Source organism: Salvia splendens, chromosome 13 (genome assembly GCF_004379255.2).
Source record: "Salvia splendens isolate huo1 chromosome 13, SspV2, whole genome shotgun sequence".
Classification (NCBI taxonomy): domain Eukaryota; kingdom Viridiplantae; phylum Streptophyta; class Magnoliopsida; order Lamiales; family Lamiaceae; genus Salvia; species Salvia splendens.
The window spans coordinates 24,279,241-24,305,706 of NC_056044.1; the positions used below are offsets into that span (position 1 = coordinate 24,279,241).

At 40.2% G+C, this 26,466-nt stretch overlaps 1 protein-coding gene and 1 pseudogene across 1 annotated transcript; one reads left to right on the forward strand and one right to left on the reverse strand.

The window, feature by feature from the left end:
• The first annotated feature begins 2,377 nt into the window (after positions 1–2,377).
• Positions 2,378–6,456, forward strand: LOC121761390 (annotated as a pseudogene).
• Positions 6,457–10,099: 3,643 nt separating this feature from the next.
• On the reverse strand, positions 10,100–12,131 carry LOC121761211 (exocyst complex component EXO70H1-like). The gene has a single exon (XM_042156824.1). The coding sequence runs from the start codon at positions 12,116–12,118 to the stop codon at positions 10,217–10,219; it is 1,902 nt and encodes a 633-aa protein (XP_042012758.1). The 5' UTR covers positions 12,119–12,131; the 3' UTR covers positions 10,100–10,216.
• Between the last annotated feature and the right edge of the window lie 14,335 nt (positions 12,132–26,466).

Consider the following 26,466-nt stretch of genomic DNA (forward strand, 5'->3'; position numbering starts at 1 on the left):
CTTGATTAGTCATGTCTCGCAACTAATGTTTGATTTTATTTTCCCTTATTTCTTTCCCCGCTTCTTATACCCTCACCCCTAGTCACGGTTCCCCGACTATGCTATCCTTAGCTAGTGCGGTCGTGACATTTTTATAGTTGTGGGTTGACCAAATTTGACCAAACTTTATGGCAATTTGTAATTTATAAAGTTAAATTAGAAAAAGAGAATTAAGCAGAAAAGACAAAGATAATAATTAAGAAGAGTTAAAGAAGATAAAATATGAGACGAATATAGTTAATTATTGTAAAAAAAAATATCACTATGTTTGCAACTTACAATTTAAATTAGAAACTTTACAATGAAAAAATCGTCCAAAGGACTGGAGTCATATGTACTGCCGATGGGATCTTAATGATATGTAGTAATTTTTAATTTATTTCATTTTTAGTAGTTTTTATATTTTCAATTATTGAAGACCAAATAAATGTGAGCCGTTAATTTTCTATAGTTCGTATGTGATTATTAGGAACCGATTAATTTAAAAACAATTTAGTTACGTTATTTTTCCTTTTTGTTATGACGTTGACCACAAAAACAGCAAGTCAAGGTCAAGCCCGCCTATTCAAGTAAGGCGGCCCGCCTCGTGGGGGTGGGTCCCACCATTATTAAATGGGCCCCACCTTTTGACACTGGGTTTGTAGGCTAGTAAAAAAGTCGTCTCTTATGAGTCATGAATTGTGACAGCTTTCTACTAATCTAATCTGCACTAGTCCATCTGCAACCGCTCATACTTCATTTCATGTTGTTGCTTTCATTTGTAGTATAGTGTTCTTAATTATTGTTTAAATTTTATATACACATCTTTTATTATTGTAATGTAAACACAAAATATTTTAATTGCATGCACCACTTCATGCACAGCTAGTGCCTGTCAAGCCGGCTGGGCAGGTATCACTTTGTTGTACTGAAATAAATAAAGTAAAAATTTAACAAGTTATTGTATGCTCTTATCATCAACTCTTCTTTGGCCCCACTGGAAGGGGGCTATGACTCTATAGAAATATTAGACGATATTGAAAAAATTTCAAGTTCTCACAAAGTATCAAGAACAATGTTGGTGCCTATGTATGATCAAGTGGTATTACAGGAGTGAACAAATTAAATGAAGTTAAATCACTTGATAATCATATTTAAAAATAGCCAAAGAAGTATCAAGACTAAACCTGCTGCAGTTGTTGATCAGTTTTCTGGTGAGGTACATAATATCCTCATTCAACCTACGAAAAGAAGATAACATGATCATTTTCCTATTTTTCTCTCTTGTCACATGCTCAAATTTAATCCCAAAAAGCCAGCCAGATTCAAGAATCTCTACGGAGATTAGATTCATTGCAGGCACCGTTGAAGCAACATATGATTTGAAATTTTTCTTCAAGAGAAGAATCAGAGTGTCCTGAACCAATGATGGGAATAAAATGACATAAATAGAATTAACTTCAGCATCAGTTTCAGAGGGAATACATTGTTTTCTTAAATACCGTTCCGAAAAGAAACGCCTCTACTACATAGGGACGGAGGGAATACATTGTTTTCTTTATCTCAAAACAACACTGACGTAACAAGGTTTTTTGAAATTTGTATTGAAGTATTAGAAACAGTAATATAACAAAATATATTACTCCACCAGATTAGAATTAGATGAATTGGGGTTTAAGAATTGTAACATGATAAAAGTTACTCAGAGAATTGGATTCCTATGGTAGAGTAGTATTTAGTATTGGCGACATATATAACAAAGAAGATTACCAGAATTAGATTCTTAAAGTGGGACAATAACTTTATATTAGAGTATTAGAATGATAACACAACAAAATTGTGATATTCTATTAGTAGAATAAAACCCTTTTACCTTTAAATAGATTAAAAGCCGTATTTTGAATTATCCTCGCACATTTGAAATTTGATGTGAATTTCTAACAGGAGTAGTTTTTACTGATAGTTCATTACTAATTAATGCTAATTGCAACATTCATCAATGAAAATGTCTAAACTTTTCAGCCACAAAAGAATAATTCGAGGTCTTAATTCTTTTAGTTTTTTTTTTAAATTTTCAACAAGAACAAAAAAATTCTAGTTGTAAGATTATTGCATCATTTTAAAAATTATACTAACAATTAAAAAGGATAATTTTTATTTATATCATAAATTTTGTTAGCTTCTAATCAATCAACATGTTAATTTTGATTTTAATTATTAGTACAGTATATAAGATAGCAATTTTTTATTTTAATTATTAGTATAAGATAATTTTTTAAAAAGTGAAAATTATAGTATTTCTGTTTTAAAATTCATAAAATTAATCATAAATCAACATAAAATTATAATTACGTATAATACTACTAGCAATTATCAAAATACACAAATTTCATTAAATTTAACTTATTAATCGATAGTTGAAATATAGAAAATGTCGAAATTGTGCAAATGTCAGTTACAGATCCGAGTATTAAAGTATTTGAACAATCTAGAATGGGAAATCATCATGGGCGTCACTCAATCTCCGGCCACCGCAAGAACAATCATCCTCCGCCGTTTAATTACGGGTCAAATCCAGCTCCCACAACCATCGTGAATCCGAATATGGGTCTGCGTTTGCCCTACGGCCACGTCGACTCCAGCCTGCGGGCGCTGGCTGGACAGGCCGAGGGCTTCGCCCGCTTCGCCGTCGGTGGCATAAACGGCGCCGTTTACCGCGTCACCACCCTCGCTGGTGTGAAATTATTGCAAGTTCTTTTTCCCCCCTTTAACATATAGTAGTAGTACTAGTACTTGTTTGGGTTTTTTCTTTTTTTGTTCCAGACCACAGATAACATTCCTCGAGTGTACTGAACTTTTTTTTATTCCGCCTTTGGGAGAGACGCATGACCCTTATGCGTCTCCTTTTAATGAAACGCATGACGGAGATGCGTCTTTTATAGAGACGCGTTAAATTTTTATTTTTTTTTTCTTTATTTTTTTTGAGAGACGCATAAGCGTCATGCGTCACAGGCAAAGACGCATAAGCGTCATGCGTCACAGGCAAAGACGCATAAGCGTCATGCGTCTTTCATTTTTTTATTTATTTTATTTATTTTTAATAGTAAAATAAAATAAAAATAAAAATAAAAAATGAAAGACGCATGACGCTTATGCGTCTTTGCATGTGACGCATGACGCCTATGCGTCTTTCAAAAAAAATAAAGAAACAAAAAATAAAAATTTAACGACGCATGTCCCTCATGCGTCTCTATAAAAGACGCATATCCGTCATGCGTTTCATTAAAAGGAGAAGCATGCGTCTCTCCCAAAGGCGGAATAAAAAAAAAGTCCAGTACAAACCCGGAATCTAAGTTCTATTCTAGAACAAAAAAAAGAAAAAACCAGTACTTGTTTTGATAAAATGATTTTAGTTGGTAGTGTAGTCGGTGTTGAGACGAATTTATGTGGATTGAGCTGATCACGAAATTAGAATCCCTAAGTCTGCTCTTGCTGCTTTTTATCGTGTTTGCATCTCCTCCTATTTATGCATTCAACTGGGATTCTTGCAAATGCTAGTTTTATGGTGAATTCGGGCAGTCTTTAGGTATAGATTAAGTTGATAAAACTGTCACTTATCACCCAGATGTCCACTTTGTCTGTTACAAGCAGTATATGTCTACTTCTTCATTTCCTGTGAGGTAAAATGTAGGTATAAGTATCTCTTGGAGTTAGTCACTTCTGCTTAAAGCAAGCAGAGAGGCCTTGAATAACTTGTGTATGTCTTATTGTCTTCCAACAGCTGCGAATATACTAACAATTGATGCTGTAACATGTGTCCTTAGAAACCTTAGCTTTTTGTACATAAAGACAGACATGGATACAACTAAGGAAGCCAGAAAAGGGATGACTTTTTTATGAAACTAAGTAAACTACCTTCACATGAATCACCTAATAGTGATGAATGGGATAGTTTCTGCTCTAGTTCCAATGGATTTGTTAACTCCATTTTTCCTTATTCTCATTGAAGAATTAATTCTGGTTTTTGCATGTGGAAAGCATTACTATTGTGCCATTGTAATAGTTATGTTGTACGCTTGTCAATTATCTCGTGGTATGCAACTGGCAATCCTCTTTTATGCATGTTGCAGATGATGGACCAGGTTCACTACGTGATGGATGCCGTAAAAAAGAGCCTTTATGGATCATCTTTGAAGTTTCGGGGACTATTAAACTCTCGTCTTATTGTAGTGTGTCCTCTTATAAAACTGTTGATGGCCGTGGTCAACGAGTTAAACTCACTGGGAAAGGCTTGAGGTTGAAGGACTGTGAACATGTAATCATCTGCAATCTACTATTTGAAGGGGGTAGGGGGCATGATGTTGATGGGATTCAGATAAAACCTAATTCAAAGCATATCTGGATCGATCGTTGCAGTCTCAGTGATTATGATGATGGACTGATTGATATCACTCGACAAAGCACAGATATTACTTTTCTAGGTCTGCTATGTCTTTCAAATAAATGTTCTTGATTATTTCTTGTGTCTGGATATCCTTGACCTTCTTAAAATTGTTTGCAGGTGTTACTTTGCAAATCATGACAAAACCATGCTCATTGGTGCCGATCCATCTCACACGGATGACAGATGCATACGTGTTACCATTCACCATTGCTTCTTCGATGGGACGCGACAGCGGCATCCGCTTGTCAGATTTGGGAAAGTACATTTATATAATAATTATACCAGAAACTGGGGAATTTATGCAGTTTGTGCCAGTGTAGAGTCACAGGTAATACGTATGGTTTTTTGGTTGTGTGGAACATGCATTGCTTCAATAAAAGCTTTATTTTCTTTGCATTTGTTTAAGATGGTCACTTTCTAGTTTCTCCATGTATAGGTCTACTCCCAATGCAACTTTTATGAGGCTGGCCAGCAAAACAAGTTGGCCTTTAAATATTACACTGAGAAGGTATAATGTATTTTCTATGTACTCGCACTTGATTTTTGCATTGTTTGCTTTCTGTTACTCTAATATAATACATCACCTAAATCAAAATGCACAATATTATATACTGGAAATCCTGAGTTCCACATATTTGTGGGAAAAACGAGTTGAACCTTGGCCATTTTTGTGGTTTATTCATCAATATGTGGGAGAATGAATTGCAGCTCTGAGATGTATCATTTTTGTTATTGTAATTTCCATTTCCTTCCACTGTCATCTATGTTGATCTTATAATAATTTCCAAAGTTTTCTGTGGAGGGTAATTAAGGAGTAGTACTTTTTAATCTTGTGTTAGGAGTACTAAAAATTCTCTTTTTTCCTTTGTTAACACCATTTTACTGAATCAGTATACCTTGTTTGATTTGTTATTATCACTTTGGAGAAAATTGTTTCCATTTTCTATTTCTTAGCTATCATAGACGAACACATAATGAACAAACCAGAATATAAATCTTAAATTTGCAAAATAGTGTCATTCGGAACATATCATACTATCAGACTTTATCAAACAAGACAAAATGTTATTTGGTAGATAAAATGCTTTATTTGTTATGAAATTGAAATGCTACCAGTATCTGGTGTGAAATAAGCTAATGAGTATACTGTTTGGATGAATGTGACTCCATATGCTTGAGAATTTTCGAAATGTGGAATATGACTGATGGTGATTAGGTTAGTGGTAAATATGACTTCAGACTTTCTATCCCAAAGTATGAACCTCTTTTAGATATGTCCCACACTCGGGTGAATAACACATTAATACCCAAAATTGTCTTCGTTTCCAGATCTAAGACGGACCTACTTTCCCGTACCCAACAATTATGGCCACAAAAATTGTGCAAAACTGCAAATGCCTTTCATTTAGTACAATTTCGACAGATTTTCAGTTTCCAACATGACTTTTTGGTACCGAAAAAGTGAGTTCGTCCTAGATTTGAAAACAAGCCAATTCATTGGGTACTAATCTGTCATTATAAGTATGGGATATTTGTGGAAAAGCTTGGTTTAGAAAGTGACATTTACACTTGGGCATGTCAAATAACTTAATAGAAGTCTTCAACACTGTAGGCAGCTGACAAGAACGTGGAATGCACTCAGATCCGAAGGTGATATATTCATTGGAAGAACTCCTCCGGGTTTGACACCCCTCCCAACTGAGACCTGCGTTTTCCATCCTTCCGAGTTCTATGATTCATGGACAGTGGAACCACCAACCGACGAACTGAAACATTTTCTTCAACACTGCACGGGATGGCAAGGTACTGCTCGCCCTGCTGATCTTCCAACCTCTTAATTCCACTTGCTACGCGTATGTTGCATTTTCTCGTGGCATGTCATTATGCAGTAGTAGGCCCTACTTGTTGCTAAACTCAATGTGCCCTGTCGAGACTTCTCTTTACAACATCTCGTTCCCATTCTTGTTCTCAATAACGCAGTGCGAATGTGAACACTGATCTCACTATCTCATTGTGGCGTTCTTGCATTGAATTTTCGCAGTCTTGCTTGTTATTCACTTCTGAACTAAACTGGGTAGTTGGATTATATAATGTAGTATAGTATATATACATACCAATTATAACATAATGTACTCTGACTGGAATATGACTTCTCTAAAAATAAATTAAATTCAGCCTCAGAAAAATTAAATGTTGATGGACTTTTCAAGAGATATTTAGTTATGATTTTCCTTTGGTGTAAGTAGTGCAGGGAGATTTAGTTATGCCACTTTTGTTGAAACATTCTTGAAGACGGTATTTGTTTTTTTTTTTATTTTATTGTCAATTGCAAGTTGATATAACTATACATTTAAAACTAATGAGTTAGATTGACCTTATTTATGATCGTATACCATCTCCAATGGTACTTCAAAACCAATCCTATTTTTGGTTTTTGAGTAAAACCTATTTTTAGGTTTACACAAGACCAAAACCCAAAACTTTTTCAAATTTTGTGAGTAAAAAAACATAATATAGAGAATATTCTTTTATGGTTGATTTTAGTTTAAATGGTTGGAGTAAAATCTTACTTAATGTGACATTTACACTAAAATGAGTTTATATTTAGTGTAAATGGTTGGAGATGATTTTAGACTGGATGAAAAAATGATGCCACTGCAGGGAAATGTTTGGGATTTGAATGCTCGTCCCAAGTCTATTAGTTGTGATTGTAATTCAAAGAAGGACAGAGATAATTGTCATTTGAATCATGACGTTCAATTAAATTTGCAATTTTAACTCGGCTTTTTAGAAGAAGCAAACAAGTGTCCATCTTTCAATCTTATGTAAATAAATTTGCCAAATTCTTTTTTAATCCATTCAAGCACTTGAATAGAGGAAATAAATGTCAAAAATTGTCGGCCTTAGCAAATGCAAAACATTAATTTCATGACCTAAAAGGTTAGTCTCCTTGAATTTGACCAAGCTTTGAGTTCCTTCTATGTTAAAATTGGGTCTAAATTCGAGATTTAATTTTGGATTTACCGATAATTATTTTTTGGCCAATTAATCAATAGGAACTTGTGTAAGTTGGCAAAGTTGTCAAACTTTTGAACTTCACCAAATCAACAACTCCAATGCGTGAATATTTCTACCAATAAAAACTTGTAATGATTTATTTATTTTAATTTAATACTACCGAATGCAATGGGGAAAACAGTAGTTCTAATGCGTGAATATTTCTAACTTGTCAAATTTCTATTGTTCTTAAGTTTACTTTTGGAACGTGCCTGTCTCAATCCATTTGAAATATCAATAGAAATAATGTATGGATAGAAAAAATGTCAAAGTATTAATGAAATGAACTATTATAATTGTTAAGTACGGATTTTAAGCAAAATTCATGCACATATATCAAATAAAAAAAGAGATCAAAATCTAATAAATTAATTAAGGAAAAGGAAAACTATTAATGCGTAAATTACAGATTTAAAATTAATACTCAATTAAATTATTTCAACCACAAAAATGAGAGTATTGTTGAGGCGTCTTATATGACTTTAGATTCATATAATAACGAAACAATAGTCTTATTGAAGTTTGTATGACAATGATTAGGGTATTGTGTAGCCTCAAAAGGCAAACATCAGTAATTAAAAATTCATATTAAACATAATGATGAATTTTGAATGAAATGGATGTAAGCAACCGTTGTTTGAGTTAGACCGGCAACCATATATGTGAAGGAGAAGAAGCTTCACGTGAATTATTCCAACAGTCGTTAACCACTTTTTCAATAGTATTTTCAAACTCACCATTTTTATAACACAACATATTTGTCCCATTTTTGTGGCTCTCTCAATCACTACAAACAAATTTTCTTACTTTTTTTTCGACATATCTTATGTTTCTAGTATTCATACTCGCGCGTGAGCCGTGAAAAAATATCCCTTTCTAGAAGCACCTATTTTTTGAACTTCTCTTGTTGAAATGAGAAACGTGATTTCCATTATTTATCGACCCATAATATCCTAACTCATCATCCCTTCACTTATTTATTTATGTTACACATTTTATTTTATTTTATTCATTTCTTATTTCAACTTAAATCTAATAAATTTATATAGAAAGAACTGAAAATTTTCTCTAAACTAGTATTAACACCCCAGCTATGCATGGACATAAGAGTTTCAAATAATGAATATAAAATATAATAAATATATAGAAAATAAGAATTGAAAGCAATATGGAGATTTAAAAAAACAGAAATGTACTTATCTTGTCTAACTCAAAATGAAGAATTTACTACTTCTCAGCGAATGAAACATTTATGCAATTTTAATTTATAATCTAAGTGAAGTAAAAATAATAAAATTAATGACAAAAATAAGATGTGTGACTAATGATCTAAGAGTATGAATTAATTAGAATAAGATATACAAATAAAGAAAATATGTGTGAGTAAAGATATTTATTGAAAGTGCTATGCAAGTCATTAATCCAAATAAAAGGTAAATTAATATATAAATTTAATAGCTTAATTTATAAAAAAATAATTTGAAAAAAATATATGGAATATTAAGCATATCCACATTAAATATATGAATAATTTAAATCATATAAATTTAAAACTTCTTTGAGAAGTCAAGTTAGAAAATTTGTATTATCCAATAATTACATTTTAGTTGACTGTTTATTTATTTCTTTTAATTTCAGACCATAGCATAACTTGATATACATTGCCAAAGACTAAATGAATTTTTTATATTGGAAAGAATAAATTTCTTACTTCCCGCCACATATACGTATAAAAAGTAAATTACTACTATCACTTAAAATAACGATAATATTTTATGCATCTTGTTTGTTTTGAATAATGTGAGAATTTACACTACTCTTTATATTAAGAAGTTATACAAACTTTATAAGTTAGATTTAATTTTAAATATATATAATGTCATCTTTTTACTTAGTTTAATCTATAAACTTAGTAGTATTGTTTAATTAGAGGCGAATTAAAATATAAGAACTAAAAACTTTAATTGAGTAAATATAGGATGGAAATTGTAAGCATTACATATATGTGTTGCCGTTTAGCTTATGAATTAATTCGGAGAAAACGTATTGCAATAAATGATTAAATCTCAATTTTAACCTAAATAAATGGAAGACAAACTAAACTCTCTAGCACAATTCCAATTTAACTCAAATATAAGTCTAATTAATATATAAATTTAATAACTTAATTATAAAAAAATTTAATGATAGTGCACTATTTAAATGTGTTTTAAAACTTTTTCAAGAAGTTAGCATTTTATTGGGCTATTATTTGTCCAATTGTTTTTGCCTTAAAAAATTATTTTTGAATAGAAGACACCTCATCTTTCCATTTTCCCTCCAAAAAAGGCATTAAGGACTTTTTATCTAACTTGCACTTTAGATTATGATAGATTTCAAAATCAAGTATCCCAAATATTGCAACGTAACTCCTTTATATTCAAATTTAATATTGTTATATGTAGATTTGATTAGATTATTTAATTCGCACATGCATAACTCATGGTCTTCACAGCTCCATTTGAATTGAAAGAGATGAATATATCATATACTTTACTTAAAATATCACTGTGAATATAAAAATTCGATCAACACCAAATATACTTGAATAAAATTAACTTGAAACATCAATGTCTATATACTCATATACAGTATAGCTATTTAAGTGCCGAGAGGTTATATTCATCTCTACGGCTACAAAATCCAATTTATCTTTTCTCAGCGAGATCTCGGGCGCCGAGAATCAGAAGGCGACGACTCAAATGACGATGAACTCCCTGCCCCAAAAAACAAATAGGACAGACGATGCCCTACATCCTCAGGGGCATATCTGACCACCGTCGCCGAATATCTCTCCGCCGCTATTTTCTCGCGGTTCGCGTTGTAAAACTCACGATACAATCTCACCATCTTTCTCGCGATCGAGACTTTTATGTGGTCGCGGAGCTTCTGTTCGTGTACGACGCAGAGCGCCTGCTTCCTGAGCGCTTGATCGAACTCCAAATTGAACTTCCTAAAAATCTCGGCGACCTTCTCCGGAGCCACGGCCGTCGGATCCGACGGGAGCGAGTCGATGACGTGGCCCCATCCCAGTCGTTGGTAATTCGCCGCGAACTGCTTCACATTTCCTTCGTGCTTCGTTAGCCATTCGTCTCCGAGGAGATACTTCAGATTCGAGGTCTGCACCTTTACGACGATGTATTGGAGGTTGTTGGCGAGGAATAGGTACGCTAGCGCCGCGTCTTTGTAGTACTTCGCTTTCGTGTCGAGCTTGCAGAGAAGGACGAGGATCAACCACGCCATTTTCACAGTTATCACCGGCGCCGGCGATTCCTCAGAGTCGGAGAAGCCGAAGTAAGTTTCCGGCAGATTTTTCTTCGGAGACGGAGGAGAATCGCCTAGGATATCCGCTAGGACGTTGCTGTAATCGGCGAGGTTGGAGAGGTAATCCATCGCCTCGATCGTCAGGAAGTGAGTTCCGGCGCCGGCGACCGGAGATTTCGAGGAGTCCTTCTGGATCGCCGCCTCGAACTCGTTCAGTGTGGCGCGGACGAACTCGCCGAGTTTGACGAGCGACGTCAGCGCCTGCGATTTGATGGCGGCGGTCGAATCAAGCGAGAAGATCGAATCGATTTCCGGCCAGTGGTTGGCGATTCCGGTATACATATCGAGTATTCGAAAAACTTTCTCCGGCGATTTTTTGCTGTGCTTCGCCACATTCTCCGGAAATGCGAACAGGACCACGGCGCCTTCCTTGACGATTTCATGGAAGCACGATTCTCTGATGGAATCCGAAGAGGCGAATACCTCATCGCAGAGAATTCTCTCGCCGTTGAAGAGCGTCTGCACGGCGGTGCGCACCGCGCTCAGCCAGCTCTTAATCCTCAGATCGAGAACCTCCCAATCCATTTTATGGATCTGCGAGGAACTCAATTTCTCGACACCGAGCTTGTAGATGCCTTCGTCGACGATCGATTTCCGTATAATTTTGTAAATTTTCAAGCACTCCTTTGCGTAGCCGGACGAGATCATACATTCGGCGATCAATCTCAAATCCGACATCGCCGCCATGGAAGCATCTTCAACCTCAGAAATCGATCCATCCGCAGCTTCGCCTTCCGCTTCAGCTTCTTCATCGTCTTCATCGTCGTTGTAGGAAGAGCTGGAAGCGATTGAGGTGCGCGAGGACCGAGTCGAGACAGACTCGGGGTCGAGGTGAGCCCGGTTCATCGAGAGGATCTGGTAGAACTCCTTCTGCAGCCGCTTCATCGCGATCTGCATCAAATTCTGCGCGCGAACTAACTTTTCCGCGCTCGAATTCTCCATGACGAGGAAGTGCATGGCCCTCTGCAAATTATAAACGGATTTGATGAAATCCTTAGCCTCGCGGCGGTTCTCGTAGAAGAGAGAGGTGACTCGGGCGAAGGTGGTGGTTTCCGGGTTCCATTTATTGATAACCGGCTCAGCCAGGTCGAGCGTCCGGTCCATCACCGAGTCAGAGAAACTCGGCCGCGAAGACGGGAAGCCGAACCGGGACGGAGAAGGAGAGTGGGAGAATGTGGAGGAGGAAGACGAATGTTTAGGGGAAAAGCATAAGCTCCTCATTCCTTTTCTTGGCATATCTCCAATTGATTTAAATTTAAAATTTGGAGGTGAAGAGTTGTACTTCACACATGACATATTTATAAGCGCGGGCGGGGTTGAAAAATGTATGGACTTTTTGCAGTGAAAAAGCAATCAATAGAGACACGATGTAAGAGGGAGACACGTGGCGGAACTGCAAGAGCTCACTCGATTTGGGTAAATGTTCGCGTTTGACGGTTGTTTCCTACCTCGCAAATCTGTTAATTGTTTCGTAGAAATTAGGGTTTTAAATTAATTGATTTCATTTTCTAATCACACTTAATGGCTACTTACGTGAAAAATCATAATATTCTTAAATTAATTGTGAGTCCACCCGCTGCTCCAAAATTATTCCCTCCGTCACATGCTACTTGACGCACTTTTTTTTCAGTCATTTTGAAAAAAATGGTACTCTCTCCATCCCACTTTAGGAGTCTCATTTGAGTTTAATACGAGTTTTAAGAAATGTAAAGAAAATTTGGTAAAAAAAAGATAGTGACATATTCTTTTATAGTACTTAGTTTTATAATAAAATGTGAATGGAAAAAAGTTAATGGAATGTGATGCCTATTAACATTTATGGAATATTTTAATCGAGATTCCTAAAACGGGACGAATGGAGTAATAAATAGCTAAAGTAAAAAAAATAAGAGAGTGAATAGCGTAGAGATGACTATATACAAAGTAGCATGGAACGGGAGAGAACTAGGTTTGGAAAAAAAAAATAGAGTCAGCCGGATTATCACTTTTACTTTTTGTAAAGTTGAAAAGATTAGGTTGTTTTTATTATGGCACAATACAAATACTTGGTTCCAACATTTTAAAATCAATTTCACTGCAGCATCTCACAAAATCAAATGAAATATAACCAAAGTGTTTCACTTAGGTGGTAAATATATATATAGCCATATAGGGCTATTGTAACGTGTGTTGAAAAAACTATTGAAATTGTGTGTGTAGTGTGCTTAATTATGAACGTTTGTTGAAAAATAAAAGACATTGTGTTTCCAAATTATCAGTTGAACGCCAGATTGGCAAAAATAAAGAAGCCGGATTTATATAATTAAGAAAACGGGTTTGAAAAGTTTTATATTAATTTTTCAATAACTCGGAGTACTACTTTTCAAAAATAAGTACTTGGCCAATAAGATATATGAATGATGATTTAGCGAATTTTTGATGGGAATAAATGCAAGTAATAAATGAAGATCACAACATTGAAAATTACGTGGTTCGATTTACTGAGGTAAATCTACGTCCACGGGAAGAATAGAGGGCAAATTTGTATTGCTTGATCTAGCTTACAGATTACAATACTGATTTGCTATATGAGATTCAGGATCTAGAGAACTTAACCCTGGTCTATCTGATCTAAGTTCTATTTATACATTCGAACTAAGATCGTGGTTTGCAGCCCTGGTAGGGGGGTTGATAACTGCTTAATACCACTAAATAGATCGTGGGTGTAATGGAGGTCGTGGAGATCCTGTATGGGTCCACTATCTCCTTGTTCGGTCGAATACTGAGACCGAACTGCTGAACTTTGCCGATCAGCTTTTGCCGATCTGAGAGTTGAGCTCGATTGGTCGGCTTTTACCGAGCTATAGGCTGTGACCGAACTCTTTGGTTGTGCCGAACTGATACTCTTTCTTAGGCTGTGACCGAACTCTTTGGTTGTGCCGAACTGATACTCTTTCTTAGGCTGTGACCGAACTCTTTGGTTGTGCCGAACTGATACTCTTTCTTGGGTTTTGGGCTGATGGGCCGTCACTGCTATTGGGCTCGCAATTATTGTTTAGTTGTTTAGTTCGTATCCCATCACCACCCCCCCCCCGAAAAGCGAAGTGAATCACTTCGGCATTTTGGATAAGTGTAAGGGGGAGGCTGACGTCAGGGGACGTGCTCTGCTCGTGTTTGCATTAAATGTGACAGCAAATCCGGCCAGAGAATCCAGAAAAAGTGGGATTTGAAACGGTGCGACGAATTTGAAATGCCTCTGCGAATCTGATAAATATTTCCTTTCTTCATCATTGGAACATTTTTGCGATTATTTCTTCTGCATTCTCTCTCTTTTTCGTAAAATTTTCTTCCGCTTCTTCAAGAATTTCTTCAGAGACTTTCGACCATCAAAGAGTAAGAATCATGTCTTCTTCTTCTGAAACTGTTTTTGAATCAGGTAGTGGTAGGAAGGGGGGTAAGGGATCTTCTGGCCGGAAAAAGTCCGGGGAGAAGACGGTAGAATATTTTCACAGCATTTTGAGTAAGGATACTGTGATATCCTTACACAGAAAATATTTTCTTCCTGGGGGGTTAGTGGTGATTCCCGACGACACTCATAGGGCTAACTCGCCGCCGGAGGGTTATGCCACCGTTTACGAAGCCTGCTTAGAATGCGGGCTTCGTTTCCCTCTTCCCCCCGCCTTTGTAGAGCTTCTTGATTTTTTCCAACTTCCTTTAGGTCAGGTAACTCCAAATTCTTGGAGGCACTTATCGGCCTTTGCTGCCGAGCTGCGTAGACTAGAAAAGGATCTGTCTCTGAGGGCAATCCTTAATTTCTTTCAGTTTAAGAGAAAGGGATCTTGGTTTTACTTGATCCCTTTACAGCCCTTTAGAGCCTTCTGTAAAACCAAATGGCCGATGTGGAAAAATCGCTTCTTTTTTTACAATAGGACAGCGGCTCCGGACTTTTCCTGGAGAGGGCCGAAGTCCGTAATTCCTCATCCTCGGGTAGAACCGTTGGACGAGCTCGAGGGCGGGCTCAATAAGATTCCCATGATTAGGAAACAGTATTTGGAATCTGAGCTAGTCAAGGGTGACTTCGTGTTCGACTCCTCGTCTTCGGACGAAGAGACTGAGGGTGAGGATTTCTTTTTTATGCTTTACTGCTTTAGCGGCGAAAACTAACTTTGTTTTCTTGCTTTTTGGCAGTGAACATGCTAAGCAAGCTTGGTCGCAAATCCTCCGAATCAAAGGAGCCGGAGAAACAGAAAACCACCAGCTCGGCGTCTGATGCCGAGAAGAATCCGAAGAGGCAGAAGACCTCTTCGAGTCAGTCTTCGGATCCAAAAAAGCCGGGATCGACCTCGGCAAGGGGGAAGGCGAAGACTCAGAAACCCCCAAAAGCGCCAGAGAGAGACATTGTCCAGGGGGGTCATGGATCAGGAGTGGTTACGGCCACTTCGGAACATATCTCTGAGCTCTTTTTATGGCCAAAGGACTTTGTAGAGGTGAATTTTCTTCTTGATTTTCTGGCTTTGCTTCTTTCCTATATTTTTTTTTGTGGCCCCTCTGTTGACTTTTTCCTTTTTCCATTTTCAGAGGAACAATATGCTCTGCAAACTCGTCACAGTTGAACTCTCTAAAGCGTCCAGCGATTATGATGAGATGCAGAGGAATTTGAATGCTGCTCGTCACCAGGTCGAACAGGCTCGGGCAGACTTTGAGAGGGCAAGGGCCGCTATGATCTCGGCTCAGGATGAAGCCCAGCGTGCCAAAGACCAGCTCATCATCCAGAGAGAGCGGTCGAAACAGAGGGAGGCGGCTGCCGTGGTTGCTCAGGGAGAGGCTCTCCGTGTTTACACGGAGAAACTCTTTTTGAGCAATCAATTTTCGGCCCTTATCGGTGATCTGCTGAAATTGATGACCGATAATGTTGAGCAGGAACCCGAAGTCGTCTTGCCGCTGTATGGCCGAGAGATTGCAGCGCGTCTCCAGAGTCTGCCGCTCCTTGAGGAGCTTGCGTCTTCATCGGTCCTGCTTTCTGCTGAACGAGTCCGTAATTGCCGTGCTAACCGTGACGAGAACATGGAGGCCATCTTTGCCTCCTTGGGGCCTGTTTCACCCGCTTCAATTTTCAAAGAAGAGGGTGAGCAGGAAAATGAGGCCGGCAAGGAGACCGAGCAGAAGGATCAGCAGACCGGCGACGGGCACGCCGAGCAAGAGGTGCAGCAGATCGGCGATGGGGGCGCCGAGCAGGAGGGAGGGAGGAGGGAGGCCGAGGCTGAGACCGAGGTCGACAAGGAGAAAGAAGCTGAAACCCACAGGGAAGCCGGAGACGAAACTGGCGGAGTATGATTTCGTCTCCCTTCTCTTAGTTTAGTTTCTTTCTTTCTATTTGTAAAATGGCCTTGAAGCCCTCCTTGTGTAAATTTTTTCTTGTGAATGAAAAAAATTCTTCTTTCTACACTCGTGTCTTCCTTATAGCTTTTCTTAATCTCTTTTACTCCTATTGTGGTTTACTGCCTGCTCGGTAAACTGAAATGCCGAACTGACATAGCTGCTTCGTATTCTTAACTCTAAGGAGCTGGAGGTACTTCACTGGAAGCGGCTATACTCTTTGGCTTTAAATGAAGCTGAGAAAAAAGCTATAGATGACCAGATGAAGTATGATGAACTCTTGGCTCGTTTAGTGGAGCTGGAGTCCAACAATAAGGACTTAGAGTGCATAAAGAAAGATCTGGAGGCCGAGCTGAATACTGTCATCGCTGAGAGGACTGCATATGAAGATTTCATCTGCGGGCGCGGGGGAATGACTATATCTGAAGTTCAGAATCAAGTTGATGAACTGTGGGAGAAGCTTCATGTACTCCGGAAGAACAATGTGCTGGAGAGCTCGGCTTGCCAACAAGTTGTGAAATCATTGCGGCGCTTGGCTTCTCTGTACGACATCATTCTTTCCCGGCGTCCCTCAATCGAGAGATTCCTTAGCCGTTTCCCGCTAACAGATGCTCACACTCCAACTCAAACCTCTAATCCACTTACTCAAAATTCTACTCCAAATCAGCAACGGACTCAGGAGCAACCGGAAACGTCAAGACAAGAACGCCCTGAAGTTCGTAGAGGAGTTGTGAATATGAGTGAGCAAGATCAGCGAATGCTTCGTGAAGAGACTCTTCGCCGCCGAGGTGCTAGAACTTCCCGGACTCAGGGAAGAGGCGGTAGGTCGATCAGAGCATCTCGTCCACCTACTTATTCTTCAACTGCTCGGAACGCCCGAACTCAGCCTCATGAGGATTTTTCGGATAGGTGGCTCAACTTTAGCAATCGTAGACAGTAGAATAGTCCTTTGTAATGGTGTAACGCATTCTCGTAGGGCAGCGGAATTGTATGCCCAACAAGACTTAGTAAATGAAATTTTTTCATTTCGCTTCTATCACTGCGTATTTACAGTTCAACGATTTTTTATTTCATTTATTGTACTCGTCCTCGGTCTTATGAAGTAAACTCTTCTTTGACCGGACTTAGTTAGTGTCCTTATTTGGCGAGTTTTATCGCTTGGATTGGACTTTCCCTAGTTAACCGGAGTGGTTTTCGGCTTATTGCAGTTCGTTTCAGACGAATTGCTTGTTTCTTAAGCTGAATTGTGGAATCTTGTATCTTCCTTAGAAGCTTGGACTCACAATTGTCTTTAATACATGATCTAAAAAAAAGGGGATCAGCCTTTAAGGAACAATATGCCTTTAAGGAACAATATACCTCAGTAACATTTATAAGAGACAAAACGCACATAGAGAGACAAATAAAAAGGACGAAAAAGATTTTAAACTTTTAAAAAACGACAAGTATAAAGAACAATAAAAATATGAAAGCACATAACCCTAGGACCGAACTAGACACAAGACTGACCGGACCTTGTCTCTTACAAATAGAACTTCTTGAGGTTGGAAATATGCCATGTTCGGGGTACTTGTTCTCCTGACATGTGAGTTAATTTATAAGACCCTTTTCCCAGGACTTCTGACACCCGATACGGACCTTCCCATGTGGGTTCAAGTTTGCCCAGCTTTTCTGCTCGGCTTACTTCATTGTTTCTCAATACGAGATCTCCCACTTGAAACTGCAGCTTTTTCACCCTTTGGTTATAATACCGGGTTACTTGCTCCTTGTACTTGGCTTCTTTTATGAAGGCCAATTCTCTTCTTTCTTCGGCAAGATCTAGTTCGGCTCTCAGTCCGTCGTCATTCAGTTCTGTTGAGAAATTAAGGGTTCGGGGGCTGGGTATGCCGATCTCAACCGGAATTACGGCTTCAGTGCCGTACACTAGACTGTACGGAGTTTCACCGTTGGAGGTTTTTGGTATAGTTCGGTAAGACCATAGGACTTGAGGAAGATTTTCTACCCATTGTCCTTTGGCTTGTTCTAACCGAGTTTTTAATCCTTTCACCAAAGTACGGTTTGTTACTTCCGTTTGTCCGTTTGCTTGTGGGTGAGAGACTGAAGTGAACCGCTGTTGAATATTTAACTCTTGGCACCAATTCTTGAATGTTTTGTCAGTAAACTGAGTCCCATTATCTGAAATGAGGATATGGGGTATGCCAAATCGGCAAACTATGTTCTTCCAGACAAAATCTAATGCCTTTGAGCTTGTTATCGTAGCTAATGGTTCAGCCTCCACCCACTTTGTGAAGTAATCCACGGCAACGATCAAGAATTTCATTTGCCGGGGAGCTTGTGGTAGTGGTCCTACTATGTCTATGCCCCATTGCATAAAAGGCCAAGGGCTTTGCATAGCACATAGATCAGTCTGCGGCGTCCTTGGGATATTTGCATGGATTTGGCATTTCGTACATTTCTTAACTAGCTGTACTGCTTCTTGTACCAAAGTTGGCCAATAATATCCCCATCTCAGAACTTTTTTAGCTAATGCTCTAGCTCCGATGTGGCTACCGCAAGATCCTTCATGAACTTCTCTAAGGATGTAATCCGTCTCTTCTGGTCCTACACATCGCAATAACGGTTGAAGGTAGGACTTTCTATATAGGACTCCTTCATGAAGTTCATACCGACGTGCTCGGCATGTGATTTTCCTTGCTTCTCTCTTATCCTCGGGCAGTTTTGTCCTTGATCTAGATACTTTAATATTGGCGTCATCCAGTTTGGTGAACTGGTTACTGAGTGTACTTCAGCTTCATCAATGCTTCTGTGCGGTAATTCCTCCACCTTTGAGCTCGGATATGAGGCCAACTTACTTAAAGTATCTGCTCGGCTATTTCCCGCTCTGGGAATGCGGATTATCCGAAAATAAGAGAAATTTCGGCTAATACTTTGCGCTTTGTCCAAGTATTTTTTCATCCTTTCACCACGGGCTTCACTTGTACCCAGCATGTGATTCACTATGACTTGTGAATCACAATGAATTTTGAGAGATTTGACAAGTAGACGTTGCGCTAACTGAAGTCCGGCAAGAAGGGCTTCGTATTCGGCTTCGTTATTAGTGGTTGGGAATAAGAACCGAAGTGAATAAGTTACTTCGTGTCCGTCGGGAGCGATAAGTAGAATACCAGCTCCACTTCCTGTCTTATTCGAAGCTCCATCTACGAATCCAATCCAACAGTCCGGCGGCTCTACTTCGGGTTTCTGGGGCTGTGTTAGTTCATCATTGGTAGGATTTTTCTGTTCGGCAATAATAGGGATTGCCTGATCGAACTTTGCCTCTACAAGAAAATCTGCCAAGGCTTGTCCCTTGATGGCTTTCCGAGGTAGATATTCTATTGAATGTTCTCCCAACTCTATGGCCCACTTGGCAATTCTGCCTGATGCTTCTGGCTTAGTCAAAACTTGCCGAAGTGGAAGATCGGTTAAGACGCATACTTTGTGAGCATAGAAATATGGCCGCAGTCTCCTTGCTGCATTTACTAATGCCAGAGCAATTTTTTCCAGAGGTTGATACCTTGTTTCGGGACCTCTTAATGCTCGGCTTGTAAAGTAGATAGGACGCTGTTTTAGGCCTTCTTCTCGTACAAGCACCGCGCTAATGGTTTGATCTGATGCTGCTAAATATAAGAATATCACTTCGGCATCTGTTGGAGCAGAGAGAGTAGGAAGTTCGGTTAAATAACTTTTGAGTTCGTCCAAAGCCTTTTTCTGTTCGGCTCCCCACTCAAACTTTGGTGCCTTCTTCAAAACATTGAAGAACGGCATTTGCTTTTCGGCTGCTTGGGAAAGGAATCTATTCAGTGCGGCTAGACATCCAGTTAGCCTTTGCACATCATGTATGGACTTCGGCATTGCCATGTTCTGAACAACTTGAACCTTTAGGGGATTTGCCTTGAGTCCTTCCTTTGAAACCCAACAACCCAGAAATTTTCCCGAATCTACCAAAAAGGTACATTTTTGGGGATTGAGTTTGAGGTTGGCTTTTTTGAGCACGTCGAGAGTGGATTTGAGATTGTTTTCGTACTCCGAAGTGCTTCTGCTTTTAACAACTATGTCGTCAACATATACTTCAACCTCTTTTCCGATCAGGTGCCGAAATAGCTTATCTACCATCCTTTGATATGTGGCTCCGGCATTCTTTAAACCAAATGGCATCTTTTTATAAGCAAAAATACCGAAGTCAGTAATGAAAGCCGTTTTTGAAGCATCATTCTCATCCATTAAAACTTGGTGGTATCCTTTATACAAATCAAGAAAACAGAAAATTTCGAAGCCTATCAGAGCTTCTACTTTTTTATCTATGTTGGGAAGGGGGTAACAATCTTTAGGACAGTGCTTATTTAGATCCGTAAAATCTATGCACATCCGCCATCCTCCTTTTTTCTTGATCATCACAGGATTGGCCACCCAAGAAGGATATTTTACTTCAAATAATACATCCGCTTTCAGTAATTGGCGGACTTCGTCATGGATGACTTGATTTCTTTCTGCCGCAAAGAGTCTTTGCTTCTGTTTTATAGGCCGGACTGAAGGATCAATATTTAACCGATGTGTAATTACCTCGGGAGACACTCCAGTCATGTCCAACGGAGACCACGCAAAGACATCTTTGTACTCTTTGAGGAGCTGGATGGTCTTTTCCCGGAGTAGAGGTGTTCCCGCGAAACCGATCTTGACCGTTCTGGATGGATCATCTTCGTATAACTGAACTTTCATCGAGTTCGGCTCCGGTGTGACTTCGTTCATTTCGCCTGCCTCTGACTCCGGCTGCTGTGATTGCTATGCTTGATGGTGCCGATCTGATTGTTCGGCACTTTTAAGCGCAATCTGCAAACATTCTTTTGCTCTCTTTTGATCACCTCGGATGACTGCTATCCCTCCTTTAGTGGGGATCATGATTGTGAGGTGATAAGTAAAACAAATGGCCCGAACTGTGTTGAGCCAGTCTCTTCCCAGTATAATGTTATACGGGGATCGAGCTTTTACCACAAAAAACTCGATCACCGTACTGGAGCTAGTAGGCGCTCTTCCTACCGTAATCGGAAGGCTGATAATACCTTCAGGGCGGGTGTCCTCCTGGGCGAAACTTTTCAGAGGAAGTGGGGCCGGACTGAGCCGAGCTGGATCCACTTCCAGTTTATCAAAACATTCTTTAAAAAGAATGCTAACCGACGCTCCTGTATCCACAAACACTCTGTGGATCAGTTTGTTTGCCACTCCAGCTTGAATGACAATAGCATCTTGATGAGGAGAAATGGCCGGGACGGGATCTGCATCTGAAAATGTAATTACTTCCTCCTTCTTCAGCCTTTTATGTGTTGGCTCCTCTCGATTGAAGCCTCTGCGCTCTGATTTTAGAGACGATTTAGTCTTCCCGGCTGGGAGAGCGTCAATAGTCTGGATTACTCCATCATATTGCGGCTCGTCATCGTCTTCGGGATCCTGTTGCCTTTTAGGATCCTGAGGAGCGCAGTTCGCACTTCTCTGTTTCTTATTCTTTTTCGGCGGCTTGCTTTGGTATTTTTTTAACGTCCCTGCTTTCACAAGAACATCAATATCTGCTGCCAAATTTCGGCACTCCTCGGTATCGTGACCGTGGTCTTGATGGAAGGAGCAATATTTATCCTGACTTCGGCGCGTGGCTGATTTCGTCATCGGCTTTGGTTTTTCGAACATATCAGAATGCAGTTCGAAAATTTCCGCTCTCGACTTGTTCAATGGTACGAACTGAGCGGGTGGTTTCTCAGGATTGAGACGTGGTCCCAATCTGTCTTGTACCGGTGCCCTTTGAATTCTTTCAAAAGGAGTTCGGCGAGGATGTCCCTGATCGCTATGATCGGGCTTCCTCTTGTCTCCTCTGGAAGAGCTGTCTAAAGACCGTTTTCGACGGTCTGCCTCATCAGCACGAGAAAACTGGTCCGCAACGTCCCACATCTCTTGAGCTGTTTGCGGACTGCATTCAACGAGCTTTCTGTAGAGAGCTCCTGGCAGAATTCCATTTTGGAATGCCGAAATGACAAGTAGATCATTGAGATCATCTACTTGTAGGCATTCCTTGTGGAATCTTGTCATGAAGTCGCTAATCTTTTCATCGCGACCTTGACGTATAGAAAGCAGCTGAGCCGAAGTGATTCGGGTTTCAGCTTTCTGGAAGAACCTCCTATGAAAAGCATCCATTAGATCTCTGTAAGATCTAATGCTGCCTTGAGGGAGGCTATCAAACCACCTTCTTGATCGGGCTTCCTCTTGTCTCCTCTGGAAGAGCTGTCTAAAGACCGTTTTCGACGGTCTGCCTCATCAGCACGAGAAAACTGGTCCGCAACGTCCCACATCTCTTGAGCTGTTTGCGGACTGCATTCAACGAGCTTTCTGTAGAGAGCTCCCGGCAGAATTCCATTTTGGAATGCCGAAATGACAAGTAGATCATTGAGATCATCTACTTGTAGGCATTCCTTGTGGAATCTTGTCATGAAGTCGCTAATCTTTTCATCGCGACCTTGACGTATAGAAAGCAGCTGAGCCGAAGTGATTCGGGTTTCAGCTTTCTGGAAGAACCTCCTATGAAAAGCATCCATTAGATCTCTGTAAGATCTAATGCTGCCTTGAGGGAGGCTATCAAACCACCTTCTTGCGTTCCCGATGAGCAGCTCGGGAAACAGCTTACACATATGAACCTCATTGAGACCTTGGTTCGCCATATTATACTGATAGCGTCCCAGGAAATCATGAGGATCCACTAACCCGTCATAAGTCACTGACGGAGTTCGGTAATTCTGTGGCAACGGAGTTCTGGTGATATCATCCGAAAATGGAGTCTTCAGCGCTCCATACATAGCGAATCCGACATCTCTACGGTATGGTGGAGATGGAGTTCTCCTGTGATTTCGGTAACAAGGAGGAGAAGGAACATATCGGTGGTGAGGATTCTTTCTCCTGGAAGATACGACACTACTGCGGTAGTGACTTTCATGTCTGGAGGGGGAGGGAGAATCCGCCGTTTTCTTCTCCGGCTTCTGGCTCTTTTGCAGGAATGTTAAGAACTCATCCTGCTTCTCAGCCAAGAACAACTTGACAGCCTCATTCAAATCGAGCTGCTGGGGAGGCTCGGTGCGATGACTTTTTGAGTGGTTTGTTCTTTCACCGTGAGAACTGGAGGCAGATTTCTCCCGAGGCTGTTTTCCAGACCTACGGGCTGGACTAGCTTCCTCACGTTCATCACGGACGGAAGTATGGGTATTATGTGATCTGGTACGCATTTTTTGGTGGAAGAGGATCAAAAACTCGCTTTTATCACAGTTTTGGTTTTCTGTTTTCCCACAGACGGCGCCAGTGATGATTTAGCGAATTTTTGATGGGAATAAATGCAAGTAATAAATGAAGATCACAACACTGAAAATTACGTGGTTCGATTTACTGAGGTAAATCTACGTCCACGGGAAGAATAGAGGGCAAATTTGTATTGCTTGATCTAGCTTACAGATTACAATACTGATTTGCTATATGAGATTCAGGATCTAGAGAACTTAACCCTGGTCTATCTGATCTAAGTTCTATTTATACATTCGAACTAAGATCGTGGTTTGCAGCCCTGGTAGGGGGGTTGATAACTGCTTAATACCACTAAATAGATCGTGGGTGTAATGGAGGTCGTGGAGATCCTGTATGGGTCCACTATCTCCTTGTTCGGTCGAATACTGAGACCGAACTGCTGAACTTTGCCGATCAGCTTTTGCCGATCTGAGAGTTGAGCTCGATTGGTCGGCTTTTACCGAGCTATAGGCTGTGACCGAACTCTTTGGTTGTGCCGAACTGATACTCTTTCTTAGGCTGTGACCGAATTCTTTGGTTGTGCCGAACTGATACTCTTTCTTGGGTTTTGGGCTGATGGGCCGTCACTGCTATTGGGCTCGCAATTATTGTTTAGTTGTTTAGTTCGTATCCCATCAATGAACATTAGGTTTGGTTTTAAATTATAATCCAGGTCTAGTCAAGTAGCTAAGGTCCTCTTAGAGCATCCACAATGGCGGCGAGCGGACCGGCTAGCCGATTCCCGGCCCTGGCCGGTCCGCTCGCCGAACCATTGCAGTCGGCGAGCGGCAAATCGGCCAGAAAAACGGCGAGCGCACGCCGATTTTTGGGCGTTGGCCGATCGGCTGGCCGCCATTGCAGGCTCCCGATCGTCCAGCGGATTTTTAATTTTTTATTATTTAATTTTCGAAACACTATATATACGCGATTTGGGGGGCTCAGATCCGGGCGGCGACGGCGACGGCCACGACGAGTGAGGCGGAGGCGGGGGATCGTGCGTGGAAGAGGGGTTTTTTTTAAAAAATTAATGTAATTTTTTTAATTAATGTACTTTTTAAAAATTTAAATGTTATTATTGAATTTTCCCGTACTTGTGCCGTAAATTTAATTCCGTATTTTGTGTGATTGGTAATTATTTATTTTTTATAATTTTATTTATTGTGACTAGCCTATTGATTGTCCTGATGATGTGGCAGAAGGAGTTTTTAAGTGTTGATGATGTGGCATGAGGAGTTGTGACTAGCGCTTGTTTAGAACCATGAGAGATGTTCTTGGAAATTGGAAGGAATAAACGTATTGCGATAATATGCACGACCTATTTAGGTGATACGTAAGCATATATCTACATATTTAGAAAATTAACTTTTCTTTTCACAAGTATGGGATCAGCTTTCATATTCAATTTCCCCGCCAAATATGACTTTGTCATTTTGTAAATAAAAAGGTGTTATATATGACTAATATAATATTGTATGGTTTTAATCAATGTACATTTAGGGAAAATCTTTTTACTGCGGCAACAAAAGTTTATGTCTGCCCTGACGTAGATGATTTGAATAACTTTTTTCTTTTCCACATTTATAAAAGAGCATGAAAATGATGGCCCAAATGTAACCTTAGAGCAATAGCAATAGGCGGCCTAGCCAACCGTCGATCCGAATAGTTCTGCTCAGCGGTTGGCTCGGCGCCTATTGCGCGCCGAGCGACCACCGAGCCTTTTTTTAAATTATTTCAACTTTATATATACGGTTCGTTGCACTTCATTTTATTCACACTACTGTTCTACCGTAGAGTAAAATTTTATACTCTAATCACTCTCTCTAGATAAAATGAATCACGATAGCGATTCCCCCAACACCGGCAAATCACTCCCCCGTGCGGGACGCAATTCCCCAGCGGGAACTATGGGGGCATGTGCAGCTGCAGCACCGGAGGAAGAGGAAATGTCGGCGGCAACACCGGAGAAGGAAACGCGGGCGGATGGGGAAACGCGGCTGACATGGGCGGCGGAGGCGTAGGCATGGGTGGCGGGGGCAACAACCAATTTGCGGGGGGGGGGGGGGGGGGTTTCCCGGCTACTTCGGCGGGTTCCCTTCCTTTGGCAGCGGCAATGTCGGAGGGGGTAGACCTGTAACACCGTTAGGGACAACGTCTATTGGCCCAACTTGAAGGGGTTGGCCGATCGAGCGGATTATCCCACTTCGCGGAGCAATGAGTCTTTCTTCGACAACGATTCTTTCTCGCTGGAGGAGTTAGGTCAATCTCTGTAAAGGAGAGACTGGAGAGGCTCCTTAGCCGGCGGGGAGGGGATGGTTGTTGCCGGCGAGTCGTCGCAGGCAGAGGGGAAGGGTGCGGAGGACAGGAGGACGATATACAGTCCGGAGGAGTGCACTGCTATTGCAAAGGCATGGGACTCTGTCGTAGATGATCCGGTTCGGTCGAATAATCAGACAACTGATGGGATGTGGAATCGCATCCAACTCAGCTACTAACAATTTAAGCCGGATGGCGTGAAGTTCCAAAAACCTTACGAACTCCGGAAGCAATGGGAACGGATAAAGGCCGTCGTGTCCAGATTCAGTGGCATCTACGACAACAACGTCCGCACGATAGCCAGCGGGGTGACCATGGACGACGTAAGGGTGTCCACTATAAGGTGGACACGCCCAATAGCCCCGCCCCAGTTTTTTGTCCATAGCCCCAATTTTTTGTCCATAGCCCCAAAATTCTATTTCCGCCACTATAGTGGACAACTCCAATAGCCCCAAAATTTTATAATCAATTTTCATTTTTAAATATTTTTTAGTTTCAATCAAGGGTAATTTAAATAATCGCAGTGTAAATAACTAGAATACGAGGTAATTAGGCCGAATATTCGTTGT

Excerpts from the sequence above, each read along its gene's own strand:
- LOC121761211 (XM_042156824.1), bottom strand. The coding sequence starts at position 12,118 with ATGCCAAGAAAAGGAATGAGGAGCTTATGCTTTTCCCCTAAACATTCG.